The 18732-nt window shown below is 48.4% G+C and overlaps 1 protein-coding gene across 1 annotated transcript in view; it reads right to left on the bottom strand.

The window, feature by feature from the left end:
• Window positions 1-5709: 5709 nt before the first annotated feature.
• slc7a10a (solute carrier family 7 member 10a) overlaps window positions 5710-18732 on the bottom strand; it is a 33333-nt gene continuing 20310 nt past the window's right edge. The window contains exons 4-11 of the mRNA XM_030096159.1: window positions 14926-15051; window positions 14712-14865; window positions 14514-14637; window positions 11156-11259; window positions 9477-9573; window positions 9200-9349; window positions 7400-7577; window positions 5710-7320 (exon numbers count right to left, since the gene is read on the bottom strand). Of these exons, the coding sequence (XP_029952019.1) occupies window positions 7220-7320; window positions 7400-7577; window positions 9200-9349; window positions 9477-9573; window positions 11156-11259; window positions 14514-14637; window positions 14712-14865; window positions 14926-15051 (1034 nt within the window). The 3' untranslated portion in view covers window positions 5710-7219. The remainder of the gene's footprint in view (window positions 7321-7399; window positions 7578-9199; window positions 9350-9476; window positions 9574-11155; window positions 11260-14513; window positions 14638-14711; window positions 14866-14925; window positions 15052-18732) is intronic.

The raw sequence follows: 18732 nt of genomic DNA, 5'->3' as shown, positions 1-18732 counted from the left end.
GTCTGTACCAGAGGAACAGGTGAGCTCCACAGGGGGGGCACAGATCAATGTGTTCAACACTTTCATGGCAGAAAGCCGCCAAAATGCACATGCAGTCATTTTCTGAGACTAAACCAGCATAGCTAGTGATTATGGTGTCTGTTCCAGGTCTGTTTGAACGTTCTGCAGGAATTAAATGTTGAAGCCTATGATAAAGGTCAAACTCCCTGTAATTTGATGCCATGATCTAAAAATCAAACTGAAAATTTGGGCCACAGTCCAAAGTTTGGCAAAGCCGAAAAGCCTTTTTGACTTTACTGAGAGCCATTCTGCACCGAGATACACTGTGAGCCATGAAAGCCTAATCAGTGGTCACATGGGATTCATCAAACTCATTTGCTTAAAGATGCTGTCCTTATTTTATGTAAGACAACTTCTGCACTGTTTTCTTCTTGGTAAATTTGTCAGTCTGGATACATCTCCATCGTGACTCTACAGCTCCTCTATAGTGACTGTAAAGCTGCTCTGTAGTGACTCTACATCAGTGACTCCATGAAGCGTTCACTACTAAATCACTTGCAAATGAACATATTTTCATTTTTTTTGTGCTTGTTAAAAAATGTCTGGAAAAAGTGAAAGCAGACTTCATCAAACACGGTGAAAGAGGATATTTTACATTTTTGATATTGTCAACAAATGAACTTAAAATAATTGCTAAGATCTAATTCATGCCTCAGTATTAGATATTTAGATCGTAGCAGATATTTCAGTAGTCCTCCAGTGCAAGTTGTTCTTTACGGCAGAGAGGTCAAACATAGGGCCCGGGGGCCACAGCTGAACCTCCACAGGGTCCATTCTGGTTCCCTGGATTACCTTTTCTAAATGTGGAAATGTATTTTTTTGTAGTAGCTGCTGCTTCTGCTTTATTTCCTGGAGCTGCACAGTTTTATTTGAGTCAACATTGTCTTTTAACGTGGCAACAAAGTTCAAAAACTAGGTCCATGCTTGGAATAAACAGGTTTTTTACTTCAGTGTGCATCGTTTAAAATGGAATAATGTTGAAATTGTAGTTATTTCTCCTTGTCAATATAAACTTTATCAGGTTTTTTAAAAAGAACTTGAATGAAATTGTGGAGTTTCTAGATTATGATGGGATTATTTAACTCCAGGTCAGAATGTGTCCTCTGAGGTGTGTCGGGTTTGTCGTGTCAGTAAACACAGGAAGGGAACCAGAAGGATAACAGGTCACTTTAAGGAGAACATGTTCTCCCGTTGATAAGATCCCATCATTCCTTCTGTGCAGGATTTCTCCTCCTCATGTTTTTAACAGCGAGCCTTAAATTACTCACCATTTGGATCATTAGCACTGCTGGAATATATGAGCTGCCTGGAATGAAGTATAGACGTCTGTCAGTGTGGACAGTGACTGACAGGTTGATAATACGTTGATCGGGGTAATTACAGAGAGATGAGTGGATTAGCCAAGTCATGTGACACCACAGCAGTGCTTGGACTTATCGAGCAGTTTAAAGCTTAAAATGGAGCAAACATTGTAAACACTCAAATCTTTCTTTGAGTCATGATGATGAAAATCTTTGTGCCTTGCTGTAACTCCCCTTTACTCCCGCAGAGGGCGCTGTTCTGTTCGGCTGCTTGGTGAATATTTGTTGACAATAACAAAATAGAAACTAAACCACAAAACTTTCCGTCATTTAACAACAAGCTGAGACATTTGGAAGGTGGAGGTTTTCTGGGGACTGGCAGTGAGCTGCTCTGGACGGGACCGGGGTTTTCCTCGTTCGCAGGCTCTGGGTGAAGTTTACCAGCTGTCCTTCTGTTAACACTTATTCAGTCGGTGAGTTTATGAAATTCTTCTCAAGCCTGGTGGGAGATGATGACTTCATTTGTTAAACCTGGGTTTTGACTAGTTTGGAGGAGAAGCTCCCTGCTGGGAGGATTTCATGGGACTGACCGCAGACTGTCAGCATGAAGCTCTTCTCTGGTTGAAGCTGGTTTCCCCGGCCTCATGGAGATTCATTTCTGTGCTGTGGACTTTACTCTAAGCCAGTGTCCAGTGGAGACATGTACAGGTCCTCCTCCTCTGGGAGACGGTCTCTTCACCACCCGGACTTTAAAAACTGTAAATCTAAGTGTTTCTTGATGAAGTGGATCTGTGTGTGTTTTTCTGCTGGATGTTGAGAGTGAAATGGAAACGGCGTGCAGAGGATGATGAAGCTGTGAAACACGTCCTCTCCTGCTGTTTCTGACCGAGCTGAATGTGCTGTTTCTCCCCTCTGATTGCAAACGGCTGCTACATGTCATGTTCCATGAGAGGCCCAGGTCCTCCTGATCCTCTCCGCTGTCTCATTTCACCCAAAGACGATCTCCTCTGTTTGTTTTCAGTGTGTGAGAAATGAAACCACAATTTAGGCCCCGTTTACACAACTTCTGAAGTGAAAACACAAGTTTATGTTTGAAAACGATGTCCATTTACACTGAAACCACTAGTTGGTGCTGTTGGTTTTGGAAACCTCAGAGAACAATGAACTCTAAACATGAACAACAGAGAACTCAGACATTCACACGGACAGACCACCAAGTTGGACTGTGCTTACAGTGGCTGTCAACTCTAAAACTACCAAATCCAGGAGAGTCTGGACTGGAACCAGGATGCGTAAACGCACACCAGACACGCCGCAGGTGTTCTGTGTTCACTTGAAAATGTTGTCGTCTAAACGGGGTCTTATCAGCTGGATTTCGTTTTCATTCTGTTATCTGCAGCTCTCCAACACCCTCGATCATGTTTGTATTAAATATTTGATGACCTTCGTGACATGTTAGTTCAATAATGGCTTTATTACATTCGGCATGGCCAACATTATATTGTCATTGGTTGTTACATCCCGTTTTGATTAATTAGACAAAGATTTGGAGCTTTAGACACATTGATTGGGTAGGAAGTTGGTAAAAACGCCTTTCTAGGCCATAAAGTTTGCAGACCTCGGCCCTAAAGCAGCTTTCCTCAACTCACACTTATGAACATCGTGATCTCTAATGTCTCTTCAGACACTCCAGTTTAATGTAGAAGACTTTCTCCGTTTGGTCACTTTCTCGTTCAACAGTTAACAGCATTTGTAATTTGACACCAGCTTCATGATCTTTCTGAATGCTGCTCAGCGTCAGTAGAGGACCGTGGAGATCATAGGGAGCAGTGTGGACTCCGCTCCAGGTCTTCTCTGCGAGTGTTGTGATGTGAAGACTCCAGGTCTGAATGCCTTAACAGTTGTTTGTGTGTGTTGTGAAGATCAGGGACTCCCCAGTAGGCTGCATGATATGTGAACCAGGACCATTTCATCAGTGTGAACACAATGCGGCGTGACCACCACACTGCAGTGCAGAATTCCTAACTGCTCGTTCTCTTGTCGGACTCGGTGCTAACCAGACAGAACTTCACCGTAACGGATTGGTCTTCTTTCTGTTGTCCCCAGCTTTGATGTGAGATTGAAACACTGAAGTGAAATACTGAATTCAACCCCGTCTGGACGGTACGTGGACATGCAGAACATCATTCACCCTGGCTCAGTCTGTGACATGCATGGTGTTGATCAGCCTGGTATCTGCAGCCCTGCCTCCTGCTGGGGTTTGCGCGTTTGGCAGTGATGTGTCTGTGTGGAGCTCCGGCTGCAGGACTTTCTCTGGGATTACCACAGCAAGGAGCTTGTGGAACAGGAAACCAGCTGTTTGTGACTTTGTGACAGTGTAAATACCTGTGAAGTGTGATTGGCAGCACGCTCAGCTGCTTGAAGGAAGGTGACCTGGACTTTCCTTCTACAGCCCAAAAACCTGTGAGAGCTTAGATGGTGACTGTGTGTGTGTGTGTGTGTGTGTGTGTGATGGACTGCTCAGGTGAACCTGCCTTCACACTAGCCTTGTAAACCAGCCCCGCCCACTCCTCTTTGGAGCTGGGGTGGGTCAGGGGACAAGCCAATAGAAAGAGAATGCGACTCGGCCGTTGCCGCTTTTTGTTTTCAATTTTTTTTGGCGAATTCCGGTGGCTAAACTGGAAGTGACGCCATCACTGCGCATAGCAGAGATTACGGAGATAAACTTTAACCATCGTCTCAAAGCTGCAATCAGTAAAGTTGTAGCCAAAATACCAAGAATTACACCAATCAAGCAAGAGCAAGAGTCTGGCCTGGAGAGGTTCTAACAGGAAAGGACGTTTTTGCGTGTCTTTGTGTGTAGAGAAGCTAGAGCTAAAGAGCTAAAGCTAACTCTTAGAGAAGCTAACGCATTTTGATGACGTATTTTTTTGAAGCGCTGATTGGCTGAAGTGCGCTGTCAGTCAAAGGAGTAACCGACGCCCCCTGCATGAAGTTGGCTTGTCCCCAGACCCTCCCCAGCTCCAAAATCCAAATGTGGATGCAGAGTGGGCGGGGCTGGTTTACGAGGCTACCTTCACACTGTGCGAGGGATCAGATCCAGGACCCTGGGTTGTACAGGATGGATGGATGATGGATGGTTTGTTGTCTTGTATACTGCAACCGAGAGATTCCAGAGTGAAACTTTAAACCGGGGGCGTCGAACTCAGTCCAGTCACGTTCGTTCCAGTCTCATCCTGAGTGGGCCGGACCGGGGAAACAGAGCCAGGAAAACCTTTAAACTCAAACTTGAAAGCTTGTTTTTCGTCATGATGAAAACCAAACAATTACTACAGAAAGCGACTCCAATCTGAACACGAAGCCAGTGTTAATGAAGACTTCCTGTGTGGAGTGGCCTCTGAACTTCTCCGCTCGCTGTTGCTTTATGGGTAGTTTCTTCAAACCCCCCTGACAGCATGCCTCTGAGTCTGGTTTGATATCGACCAGCGAGCTTTCATGTTGGCATCACGGAGCTCTCAGCTCGGCTCTCAGTGTTTTGTTTTGCTACTCTGAAGAAATCTGTTAAAAAATCATGGTTTTCTTTGAAATTCTTACAATTTCCTTGGCGCCATATCGGGCCGATTGGAGCCTGTTGCAGTCTGGTTTTGGCCCACGGCCCTTATGTTTGACACCCTCGCTTTAAGGCCTCATGAAAGATGGAGAGGAAAGTGTTTTCCACATACCTGCTCCTCAGACCAGCGGTGGGCATACGTCTCGCCTCACACGGGTTTTTCTCGGTGAGCAGTGTGATCGGGTGACGTTTCCGCTGTTAACGCTTCACTCCCATCACGCCAGCTGACCGGTACAGGAAGCTTGGTCAGGTTCAGGCCCTGGTTTGTGTATTTTGTGCTGAGAGTGCACTGCTGCCATGACGCTGTGGGGCTCCTGTCAGACCCTGCACAGCCTTCTGCTTGCTAGACTTGGTGTCCCTGTGCCTGCATTTAATAAACTTTAAGCTTCTGCTTATTTTCTCAGTTTAATGTTGTCATCACCGTTCTTTCCATGCCACATATTCATCTGATGCCAACATTCACGCTGTATGAGAAACGGTTTACGTAACACGCTGTCCATTCGTCTTCTATACCAGCGTTTCCCAGTCCTGGTCCTCAGGTCCAGCTGGAACCACTGTTCCACTGGTGTCCTCCGATGTGGACGCGAAGCCTTGCAGTTTTGTATTTCATAATCAGTGATTGTTGGTGTTGAGTTCAGAACCAGGTTACATGCTGTACATACACACCATGCCTTTGTATAAAATGAGTAGAATTATCATTTCTGAGGGCTAATTATTGGTTCAAGTTTTAATCTCTCCTTTTTTTTTTTTTTTACTTTTTTTTAAGACAATGAATGTGCAAACATTCAAAAGAGGTTTTAATTACTGTCTGCATGTGTGTCAGAATCAAAATATGAGTTTGTGTCTGTGGTGCCGTCTACTGAGTGGCGTTAGCGTGATGGAACTCTCATCCACAGCATCAACAACACGTCCTCCTCTTAGAAGTTGCTTTATTTAATAGGTAATTACAGTGTTAACTTTGTACAACTTCGCGCTCTGAAGCAGAGGAACAGGCATCAAACTGTACATTAAATGTTTGACTTGTTGTCTGTGGAATGTGATCTTCATCTTCTTTACAGTATTTACAGATCTCAGAGCTGACCAGCGCCTCAACATGGCAGGAAAGACATGATCCTCTTCCACCTGCTGTACTGGACACGATGTGCTGGATGGGCCTGCAGACGCTGGCTGCTCACCTTCATTTGCACCACACGAGCATCAGCGTCACCTGGCCGCCGGACGCCTGGAGGACCTGTAGCACCCGAGCTTTAGACTGGAACATTTACAGTGAGTCGCCCCGCCGAGAGGCATGGACTCAGCCACGTCGTGTCAGCGTCATCGTGTCTATAAAAGTGTTGTCCTGACACAGTGTCCCCGCCTGTTAACTAGTAAACAAAGTTTTAGCAGCTCGCCATCCGTCCGTCACTCAACATGGTCCCTACTGGAGAAGCAGGAGAGGAACCTGACACCTGAAAACTGCACCTGCTGGAGCACCTGGACGGGGATCACAGTGGCATTCATTCCCAGAGTGAAGGAACAATCTGAAGCGACTAAAGTCACCCGTCTGAACAGGAAACCAACAGTCTGCTGACGTGAGACCCACTTGTTCTTTTTGCTCTTTACTATCGGCTGGAAGGTATCACTTGGAAAGAGGAAGGTTGTGGAGACAATCCATTAAATACTAACATTACATAAAGAAAACCTCTCAGATCGATATAATAAAAACAAAGCAGAGGCCGTAAAATAATCCAAAGCACGGCCGGAGGCGGCAGGACAGAGGACTACTCCGTTAATGTGAGTAGTTAGTGAGACAGAGCCGAGGGCGGCGGCAGGAATACTGAAGACTGAAGTGCAGGAACTGCTTGCATAGTTACCTCAAAAAGGTTAAGAGACAAAAGAAATACCCGCACAGACCGGCATGCTACAGCATGAGAAGGCACAGGAGCAGGGGGGGCGAGGGGCGAGACCCGAGACATCCGGGGACAGGAGGAGACGCTCCTCCACGCCGCGGAGTGAAGAAGAAGAAGAAGAAACACCTGCTGCTGAGGAACGCCTCGGCAGGAAACACAGACATGCTAATGCCTCGAGTACCTGAAGTACTGTAGAACCGTACACTGACAAAACATCATGACATAAAGACGAGGGGCCCCATGGTGCCCCCCCCCTGCAGACCCGCAGCCCTCCCACCTCGGTGAAACCCTCCCTTCAGCAAACACAGTGGCAAACTGTAAGACAGGAAGTGGAAGGAGAAGAGCCGGGATGAGGACGCTCAGTCAGTGGCTTTGGAGGCAGTGAGCAGCTCCGTCTCGGAGGGGTCTTCCTGAGGAAACACCACGTAGCACAGCTTCTGGCCCACGTACGTGACTTTCTCTGCAGCACAGACCACGGGGGAGGGGGTCAGAGCCGGGCCAGAAACACAGAGCAGACACAGAGCAGCGTACACACTCACCCACGGCCCGGTACAGCCACTTGGGTTTGTCCTTCCACTGAACGCCCACAAAGTAGACGGGGACCCCGGTCAGCATGATGACCATCCCCAGACCGCAGACCACCGGCTCCGAGTACAGGCTGAAGCCCAGCAGCACGGCCCAGAAGACCAGGTAGCTGACGGGGACCAGCAGGTTCACCTGCACACACACACACACACACACACACACACACACATACAGAGGGGCTGAAAACAACCTACCGCATCTACCCCCATCCATCCATCAATCAATCATCCATCCATCCATCATCCTGTCTGAACAGGAAACCAAGAGTCTGGACAGTCTGCTAACATGATCCATCATTCATCCATCCATCAATCATCCATTCATCAGTCAGTATCCATCCATCCAGAGAGCCATTATCCATCCATTCATTCATCCATCAATCAATCATCGATCCATCCATCCATCCATCCATCCATCCATCCAGAGAGCCTTCATCCATCCATCATCCATCCAATCCTGAATCCTGTTTTCATGCTCTGCTCATTAACAACATGTTGTCCAATCAGATGATCCATTGTTGTAGAATAGAGAAAGCCTGAAGACAACAGAAAAGTAACTAAATACAACAGCTGAGACACATGAAGCGAACCTGCACATGCAAAATGATCAAATTAAAGAAAGACAGAGTGGATGTTGGTTAAAGCTGTGAAGAGAAAGGACAAGTTATTCAGAACCTCACTCGAGTGTTCATTTCATTTATAATAATATTAATAATTTGGAGACTTTTTGTTGTTGAATAAAACAGCTGAACGGGAGAAAGCCCCCTCATCCTGTGTAAATACGACGTGAGACACCAGGGGGCGCCACCGCAACAAGACAGCCTGAACTGTGTGACCATTCTCCAACCTCCAGCTCAGAGGCAAACAGCATGAAGGTGGACTGAGTGGTTGGTGGAGGAGGTTTGAAGCTCTACTACATATTGAAAACAGCATCAATCATAAAGGTTTACTGAAGGTTTACTGAAATAACTCTCATAGTATTGATTTATATAGTGTTTCTCTTCTGTATAGACAGAAAATTCAGTTACATAACCAAATGTTCCTGTCACAGATTACTCATCGTGCTTTATTATGGCTATAATTATCCCTCCTCAACAATCAACACTCCAAGTATAACTTCTAAACCTGACATAAATAACCCGATAGCAGCTGGTTCCTCTGCAGTTCTCACTGGACGTAACGTTCTCCTAACAGTTCTGTTTGAGCGCCTGCAGTAGTGTGAATAGGAGCAAATGAGTTTGTTATTCAGTGGCTGGGAACTTTAAAGATTATTTAAAATTCACAACTTATTAAATTCTCAGTTAATGGATAAATCATTTTAGAAGATGAAGTAGGCTACAGTATATAAAATATTCTAACCAGTTTCCCACACAGACCGCAGTTAAACCTTCTGCAGACTGATTTAGTCAAAGATCAAAAAGCTGCATCAGACAGTGATGAAGGATTCAGTTCTAACTTCATTACTTCTCTGTTCATTTCTTCTTTTTAGGAAATAATTCAAAATATATTTAGATGTTGAGATGACTTGCGACATAACTTATGTAATCCATCATTTCTCTTAGTGTTGTGCGAAGTCAAAGACAAACAACACTTTAAAATGAAACTGACTGCAGCTCCAGGAGACATGATCCGGATTAACCCCACCTGAAGACGGACGGATCAATAAATGAAGCAAAGCTTCAGAGAAAACAGTGACGGCTGCAGCAGTGAAATGGAACTCAGACAGACATTTCCCAGCATGCAGTGCTGCAGCACCTTGATGGGTCGCAGCAGGGCGGGGTTCTTCTTGCGGAGGTAGAGGAGGCCGGCGATGGTCACTCCGTACGACAGGTAGTTGATGAAGGACACGTAGTTGATGAGGTTGTGCGTCTCTCCGATACACAGAATGACGATAGTGGCGATGCACTGTGTGACATAAGGTACAGGCGTCAGGTTCACACGGGGTGTGTGTGAGTGTGTGTGTGTGTGTGTGTGTGTGTGTGTGTGTGTGTGTGTGTGTGTGTGTGCTTCCCGTTCCACATGCAGTACTCACACAGACCAGCAGGGCGGGGATGGGTGTGCAGTTCTTCAAGTGGATCATAGCCAGAAGATAAGGAAGGTGGCCCTCTCTGGCCCCTGAGAAACACAATCTGTAAACACACACACACACACACACACACACACACACACACACACACACACACACACACACACACACATCCCTGCATCAGACATAACTGCACTCTGTGCCAGACCAGAAACATGAAAACCAGGAGTGCAACCTGCCGCATTTTGCCCCTCAGGACTCCAGACGGACCTCATGTTGCCCCTCAAGACCCCAGACGGACCTCATGTTGCCCCTCAGGACTCCAGACGGACCTCATGTTGCCCCTCAGGACCCCAGACGGACCTCATGTTGCCCCTCAGGACCCCAGACGGACCTCATGTTGCCCCTCAGGACTCCAGACGGACCTCATGTTGCCCCTCAGGACCCCAGACGGACCTCATGTTGCCCCTCAGGACTCCAGACGGACCTCATGTTGCCCCTCAGGACTCCAGACGGACCTCATGTTGCCCCTCAGGACCCCAGACGGACCTCATGTTGCCCCTCAGGACTCCAGACGGACCTCATGTTGCCCCTCAGGACTCCAGACGGACCTCATGTTGCCCCTCAGGACCCCAGACGGACCTCATGTTGCCCCTCAGGACCTCATGTTGCCCCTCAGGACCCCAGACGGACCTCATGTTGCCCCTCAGGACCTCATGTTGCCCCTCAGGACCTCATGTTGCCCCTCAGGACCCCAGACGGACCTCATGTTGCCCCTCAGGACCCCAGACGGACCTCATGTTGCCCCTCAGGACCCCAGACGGGCCTCATGTTGCCCCTCAGGACCCCAGACGGACCTCATGTTGCCCCTCAGGACCCCAGACGGACCTCATGTTGCCCCTCAGGACCCCAGACGGACCTCATGTTGCCCCTCAGGACCCCAGACAGACCTCATGTTGCCCCTCAGGACCCCAGACGGACCTCATGTTGCCCCTCAGGACCTCATGTTGCCCCTCAGGACTCCCGACGGACCTCATGTTGCCCCTCAGGACCCCAGACGGACCTCATGTTGCCCCTCAGGACCTCATGTTGCCCCTCAGGACTCCCGACGGACCTCATGTTGCCCCTCAGGACCCCAGACGGACCTCATGTTGCCCCTCAGGACCTCAGACGGACCTCATGTTGCCCCTCAGGACCCCAGACGGACCTCATGTTGCCCCTCAGGACCTCAGACGGACCTCATGTTGCCCCTCAGGACCCCAGACGGACCTCATGTTGCCCCTCAGGACCCCAGATGAATCACATATCCTGATCGTGTTAAACTCAAAGGACTCCTCATCAGGTTTCAGAATTCATGGAGAAATCATGAAAGTAGAGTGGAAGGAGGCCTGTCTGAAGGCCCAAAACAAGCCAGAAATATGAGAGAAGTTACTCCCATTTAAATGATTAACAGGGTTTAAATAACTCCTGAAAGGCTCCATCATCATAGGAGGCCAAGGTAATCAAGGAACTGTTCTTCACTGTTTGTAGGAATGAAGCGTTGGACTCTGGTCTGCTGTAGGCCAGAAGAGCGACTGCTTTGACCTGGAAGACGGAGCTTCTTCCAGAAAACCACTCTTCTAGACCGAGCTCAGGCAAAGACGGCAGATCCCAGATACGACACGCTGAAACGAGCAGCTGCTCACCTGGAGGAGGTGAATAAATATCCATTAATTCCTCCAAACGTGGAGAGAGCCACGGAGATGGGCATCACCCAGGAGAACATCCCCAGCAGCTTTTCTCCGAAAGTCTGAAAACACACCAGAAACAGAGAGGAGTGTTAACGAGACACACACACACACACACACACACACACACACACACACACACACACACACACACACACACGCACGCACAGTCTTGTATTTCTATCCTTGTGGGGACCGTCCATTGACTCCCATTCATGTCTAGCCCCTAACCCTGACCCTTACCCTAACCCTAACCCACACCACAACAAAGCCTAACCCTAAAGAAATGTTTTTGCACTTTTACTTTTTTCAGTAACAACAACATGGTCAAGAAAACACTGTTTCTCCTACTTAGGACCGGAAAAAGGTCCCCACAAGGCACGTCGTTCCACGTTTTGCTATCCTTGTGGGGACATTTGGCCCCGACAAGGATAGAAATACAAGAACGCACACACACACACACACACACACGCGACTTAAAGCAGCAGTTTTTGCAGTCATGAAACATCTTGTGGTACATTTGACTCATTTTTGATCTTGAGTGTGACTAAATTCAGTTTTTTATCATTTGTCCTGCATGTTCCTGTAACTCCAGGACTCAGAAGCAAACGTCAGAAAACACAACCATGTCTGCACCGATGCTCCTTTTTTAAAGTCAAGTACGAGTACTCACCCATACCGAGTACCGGTACCAGTGTAGTCAGGCCCGCTGACAGCTTTTCCTGGGCCTGGGACAACTTACTGTTAGTTGGGCCCAGTCCCCCCGGGGGGTGGGGGGGTGGGAGTGGGGGGGTTGATCGGAGCGGTGTGACGTGCAGAGCAGAGCAGCGCGGTGCCTGCATGCTGCGTCAGGAGCCGTGGGTGGGGTGCTGGATTGGCCCCCCCCCACCTTTAATTCTGGGCCCCCCCAACCCTGGGCCCGGGACAACAGGCCCGTTTGTCCCCCCTTGTCGGCGGGCCTGAGTGTAGTACTCGATGCCTTTAGGTCTGATTCACACTCCACTGCAAACTGAATGAAGGCTGTATCCTGCCATGACCCGCCTCCACACAACCCACAGCGCTACGTCACCTCCAGGACGCCTCTACACACACATTCTGGCAGTTTCTACCCATTGATTGAACACTACAGACACTACTACGGGGGGGCCAGGGGGGTCTCAGCCCCCCTTGATGAGACATGAGCCCTCCTGAAAACATGATTTGTGAATTTTTTTTGGGGGGGGGCCCCGAAATATTAGCAAAATGCTGTTTCCCCTGTCTATTTCCTTTATTTTATTATTATTTTTGCATGATCATTATCATGGATCACATGCAGAAACAGGCCGTTTTTAATGTAAGATTTGCGCGTCACTATTTCACTTCAATAAAGCTGCCGGCCTGCATGCAGGACTTGTCCTCACCATTGAAGCGTGGGGGCGCTATGCCTTAAGCGTCACTTGAAGCAGACGTACTCGCTCCGAGGCACATGCAACCCCCCCCCTTAATAAGTGAGCCCCCCGACAGCCGCGGTACAGTTCGCACACTGACTACAGACACATTATTAAAGCTGCTGTAGGCAGGATTTTGCTAGTCAATGCTAATTTTTCTGTTTTCTTTGGATTAAATGTTAGAGTATCCATTGATAATCCTTTAGGAGTGTAGCATAACTGCACTACCACGAGGGCGCAGCGTTTCCATCTGTCTCTGTTCTGAGCTGAAAAGGAATCTCGACAGCTCCAGGTATCTTTGACCAATCAGAAGAGCCCATGAGGCTCTAACCGTGATTGGTCGAGGGGCGTTCGTCGCACGTTCTTGTGGGAGGGGCTTAACTTGTGTAAGGGCGTGATGTCAGAGAAAACAGGACAGGATTGGCTGTGCTGGGTTTCAAATCGCCATCTTAGATGGGTCAAATCGCCATCTTGCTTAGGTAACCCTAAGCAAGATGGCGGAGATGCCGAATCCTGCCTACAGCACCTTTAAGCCAGAGTAAGACAACTTCAAGTTGTTGTTTCTGTACCTTGAACAACGTGGAACCACACCTTGAACTAAATAACGAGGATGGAAAGCAGGTGATTCTGTCCTCAGACTGGATCTGGAGCGTCTACAGGACTGTGTCATGTCCCGGTCCTGTAATGCAGGTGCTGTCCTGCAGGGGGCTGAGGCACCTTTTCCAACACAAGCAGCTGTTGTGAAACATGCCATGATAGCATGTTGAGATATTTCACTCCTGTCTGTGGTAAATACAGTAAAGTGCAGTCAACGCCAGCACCAAATCCAGTTGTTCTGGAGGCATACAGAACACTGAACCATTAAAATGAGGCAAAAGCAGCTCAGGAAGCTTCAAACAGAAACTAGATCTTATGATGCATTCATGAAGTTTTAACTACACTTCAGAAAAGGGAACAATTTATTACACTGAACCTAATTTAGTACCTGATTGTAACAGTTTTGTTCTTTTCAAGCTTTTTTTGTTGACAGATTTGAAATTTTAGCAGTTTTAATTTAAATTTTAATTAAAAAATGTAATTTAAATTTTAATTTAAAATTTAATTTTACCTCCTTTTAAACAGTTTCTTTGCTTTTTCCTGCCATATTTCATTTCTTATGTTAGAAATTGCAGACATTTCAGGTTTTTTAAGCCGTTTGATAATTTTCCCCCAATTTCTTGTGTTTTGCTATTTTTCCCAATTTTACTTTTTTGAATCCCTTTTGAACGAAGACTGATGAATCATATGAGAACATAAATATAAGTTAAATGTTTATTCATCTATCACGTTGTGAAGGCTTCTTGGAGCCGCTACGGAGGGACTAAAGAGCCACATGTGGCTCCAGAGCCGCAGGTTGAACACCCCTAGCATACACAGTACTGAAACTAAGAAGCAAACAGTAACAATGCGCGGTTGTATTTTTCTTTTTTTTTTTTTTTTCGGTTGTATTTTTCCACAGATTGCCGAGAGGACATTGCCTGGTTGTGAAAGTGTGCCTCCTGTGGAACAGAATGAGCAGTGAAAATGAAAGACTGCAGTGTTTTATATCAGGCGGACTGGTGCGTTGCTGCTGATCTGAAGATCTTTTCTTATGATGCAAGTGGACATCATTTTATCCTGAGAGTGACTTTTTCACTCTTGTTAGGTTTTGACAGCAGAGTTTCATGATGTGTCTTATTTACTTGTGTGAAGAGTTTTGACCCAAGGAGCGAAGTTTTGTGAAATGTTTTCAAACAAGGGAAAAAAAAGTGCAGTAGGACGCCTGCAGGGCTGCATTTACTATGCTTTTAATATGGAACATTGTGTGTGTGTGTGTGTGTGTGTGTGTGTGTGTGTGTGTGTGCTCTCACCACGGCCACAGCGTTGGAAGCCAGCAGCTCCTGCGGCGTCATGGAGGAGAAGTAGGCGATGTTGGTCATGGTGTAGACCAGGGTGACCAGAGGGATGGAGATGTAGATGGCCCGGGGCAGGTTCCTGAGCGCCACAGGGGGAGAACCGTCACACCACAGCCACTCGGGCGCTCACACAGACGTCGGCGCGCGTCGTACTTGCGGGGCTCCACCACCTCCTCCGTGACGTAGTTGAGGAAGTTCCAGCCGCTGTAGGCGAAGGAGGCCTGCAGGAAGGCCAGGGCGATCTGCCCCACCGACGGCTCCTCGCTGAACTGGAAGGCCGTGCTGGGCCGCAGGGCGTCGTAGTGACCTGCACAGGACCACCGTCAGCCTCCACCCTCCGCCGGCCCAGTGTGTGTGTGTGTGTTACCTCGGCAGATCTGGACCAGGCCCACCACGATGATCAGGACCAGAGCCAGGAGCTTCCCCACGGTGAACACGTCCTGGATCCTGGTGGCCCAGCGGACGCTGGAACAGTTCACCCAGGTCAGGAACACTGCTCACACACACACACACACACACACACACACACACACACACACACACACACACACACAGGGCTGTTTATTTTTGTCTATATAAAGCTGAACTGCAGACACTGAGCTGTGACACTACAGATGTGACACTACAGATAAAGAGTCTTAACTGTCATGAACACAGCACGTCCCACAGTTCTGACACTTTTACAATCTTTATTTTGAATATCCTGATGAACATTCACACAGGCCACAGACATCTGCTTCATCTGTTCTAAGTGGAAGCTCCGGTTCTGGTTCTGCTGGTTCTGGAGTCTTCCTTCTCACCCGGAATCTGAGAAGAACTTTCTCTTCCTGTTGTCTTGAACAACTTTTGAGTGATTGTTGAGAAACTTATGGTGGGTGTGGTTCATCTTCAGATACAGTGTGTGAGGTTTGGTGCAGAGAGAGCCTGGTGAGGATTTCCTCCCAGTTCTGCCTCAGCAGACACACCCCAACGGCTGACACACACCTTCAGCAGAGATCTCACACACACACACACACACACACACACACACACACACACACACACACACACACACACACACACACACAGCCGTGTCAGTCGCTTCCTTTACGGAAGTCGGTTTCTGGAGGACGGACTCTGCAGCTGCTCAGCCTCAGACTCACCGCAGTCGCGCAGCGGAAGCTTTGACATGCTGGCTGCAGGATTTCATGATGCTGACCTATTTTAAGAAGGTGAGAACCAGTGGAAGGCCCCGTTGTTCTAAGTGATTAGATCAGATCTGTGCCAAACACGTCAAGAACATGAGCGCTGTACTCATAAGGCCACCTGGATGTTTCTGTGCCAACAGAGGGGCTTTCACAATATATCAGCACCGATGTGTAGAAATGAACAGAAAGATCAGAACAGAAACTCCAGTGTCAAGTTCCAACATTGCAAGTGTTTGTGCATGTGTGTGTTTGTGTGTGTGTTTTGTGCTTGCAATGAGACAGTGGAATCTGTGTTGTAGGTTGTGTTTTGATATTTTCTGTTTCATATTGTGGATTTGCTGTGAGCATATTTAAGCTTTTGAACAGCGGATCTGGTTTGATGACGGCAGAGATAAAAATCTTCAATAGAGATAAATGAACTTTAACAGAACATTACTGGGTTCTTCAGGAAGGCCGCTGTAGACGGCCACTCTTACTGTTTTTGCTCTTTTATCATGTGTGTATCATATATCATCGTGTGTCATTAATTCAGACCTAACTTCACTCACTGTTTCAGAACCACCTAAAAACCTGCAGCTTGAATCCTGACCATTCAGGAAAAGCTCAAACATCAGGAACGTCCCTGTGAATCCTGGAGGGACTGAAGGAACAATCCAGACGAGGACAACCTGAACGCTTGTCTGTGGGTCTGGACCCGGGCTGGGCCTGGTCTGGACCCGGTCTGGACCCGGTCTGGACCGACCAGCAGAGGCTCAGCCCGACCGGCTCCTGCTCAGGAACCTGAAGAACACACTCAGCCCACGGGCAGTGGGTTCCAGCCTCAGGGCCGGGATGGGTTCTCTGGCTCTCAGCTCTCTCGGGATTCTCTGGTTCTCGGCGTTCTGTGGTTCTCGGGGTTCTGTGGTTTCTGGGGGTTCTGTGGCTCTCAGCTGTCTCAGGGTTCTCGGGGTTCTCTGGTTGTCTGGGGAGTGTTTGAGCCTGCAGGGTGTTGAAGAGAGACTGAACTCCATCCCTCCACTTTCTGCATCATTTCATCTCCTCTTTATTCCACATCTTCTCTTCTGACCTTTCACTCCCCCCCCCCCCCGCCACCCCCCGCACGTGTGTGTGTGTGTGTGTGTGTGTGTGTGTGTGTGTGTGTGTGTGTGCGCACGCGTGTAAGGGGGGTGCTATCAGCAATGTCATCAATCATCGGGGCACAGATCCCCTCCCACCACACAAATCTGGACAAACTGCTTCCGCTGGCACGGACACACACACACACACACACACACACACACACACACACACACACACACACACACACACACACACACACACACACACACACACACACTCACTCACGCGTGTGTGTGAATTGTTGGCAGGAGGTTTCGGTGGCACTGGGCACAGCTTTCTGTCCTCCACAGCACCGCTGTGTTTTATAGTCAATTACTCTGGAGGCCTTACATGCGTTTCCGTTCCTGTGCTCCTGCGGAGCCCCCCCACCCCCACCCCCACCCCCACCCCCCAGCCGTCACCCTGACAGGAAGGAGGTGCAGTGGCTTTGAGTGTGACAGTGCAGGTAGATCTGTGTCCTGCCTCCATTGAGCGCCGCCTCAGCTCTGGAATACTAAACTCATGCCTGCTTTAAGTCTGACTTCATTCTGATCCATCGCAGGACTTCCACCGCAGGAACGCCTCCTCCTGGAGCCCCGAGCGGTCACTGGAGTCCGCGAACTGACAGGAACCCTCCAGCCGCTGTTCTTACTATCACCGCAGTATCCCACAAAACACTCATCAATAAGCTCATCAAAGTCTGAAGGTCTTTCCACGCCCTTCTGCTGCTCTGAACCTTCCCAGCCCTCTTCCACACTTCTACGTGGCCTCAGGAGGGATTCGAACACTTTGTCCAGAGAGATCTGTTGAGGATCGCCGATAGCCAAAATGAGAAACTTAATGCAAAACGAGTGACCTTATTGGCTAATTCAGTTGCGTGGAAGCTCGCGTGTGGCTGACCTCCAGCGACCCTGTTCAGAAGGGGTCATGTGGCTCGTGTGAGCCTGAATTAAACGCCGGTAAGTTTAAACCGCTCCGAGACCTTTAATGCACTCCTGACTCTTCTTACATGCACATGTCACCATACGTCTGACTTTATATGCCTTTCTCATCTAATCTGTGCTCTCTCTCTCTCTCTCCCTCTCTCTCTCCCTCTGACAGGCGGACTGGGCGCTCTTGATCCCGTCCAGGCTGCAGTTTGAGGATGAACTTGATGTAAACTTCTTCATCTCTGATTTCTTTCCTTCATCGGCTTCATTTTGTTTTACAGAAATGCTGAAAACGGTGTCGCTGCCAGGTTGAGCCACTAGTTGGCGCTGGACTGAGCATCTGCAGAGTGAATATTTACTATGACCGCGGAGCGCAGCAGCAGTCGCAGCACTTCTGCCATTTCCATGGAGACGGAGTCGGAGCGTCTTCAAACCGCTGCGGTTTTGGAGGCTCTGAGCTCCGCTGTCGTGTAACATTAAACCAAAAATGCAACTAAAAGGCCCCGAGGTGTGAAAGGTCGTCTGTCTATATGAGTCGGAACTGTGACGGACTGGAGAACTGCCAGGGTGACCCCCGCCCTCGCACTCGGGTCTACATAATGAATGAATGTAACTAAAGTTTTCTCAATTGACAGTGTGTAAAGGGGGCGTGGCCTCAGATGCGAGTTGTTTGTTTTCCTCCATCGTTTGGATTTATTTGGGAATCTCAATTATAAAGTGGATCATGATAATTTTTACCTCCGCCAAGGAGGTTATGTAATCACTGTGCCACGCCACACGCCACGCCCCGCAGCGCTCCGATCACACCCCCCACACTGACCTCAGACAGTCGGGACTGGGCCCAACCAACAGTAAGTTGTCCTGGGCCCAGGCAAAGCTGTCAGCGGGCCTGTAGTTGGGCATAACTCAACAAGAAATGACAAGGGGGCTTAGAGAACATTACAGTGTCAGTTCTTTAAT

Source organism: Salarias fasciatus, chromosome 1, assembly GCF_902148845.1.
Source record: "Salarias fasciatus chromosome 1, fSalaFa1.1, whole genome shotgun sequence".
NCBI lineage: Eukaryota > Metazoa > Chordata > Actinopteri > Blenniiformes > Blenniidae > Salarias > Salarias fasciatus.
Note: the sequence above shows the minus strand (reverse complement) of the source record. Positions and strands in the feature narration are given on the sequence as shown.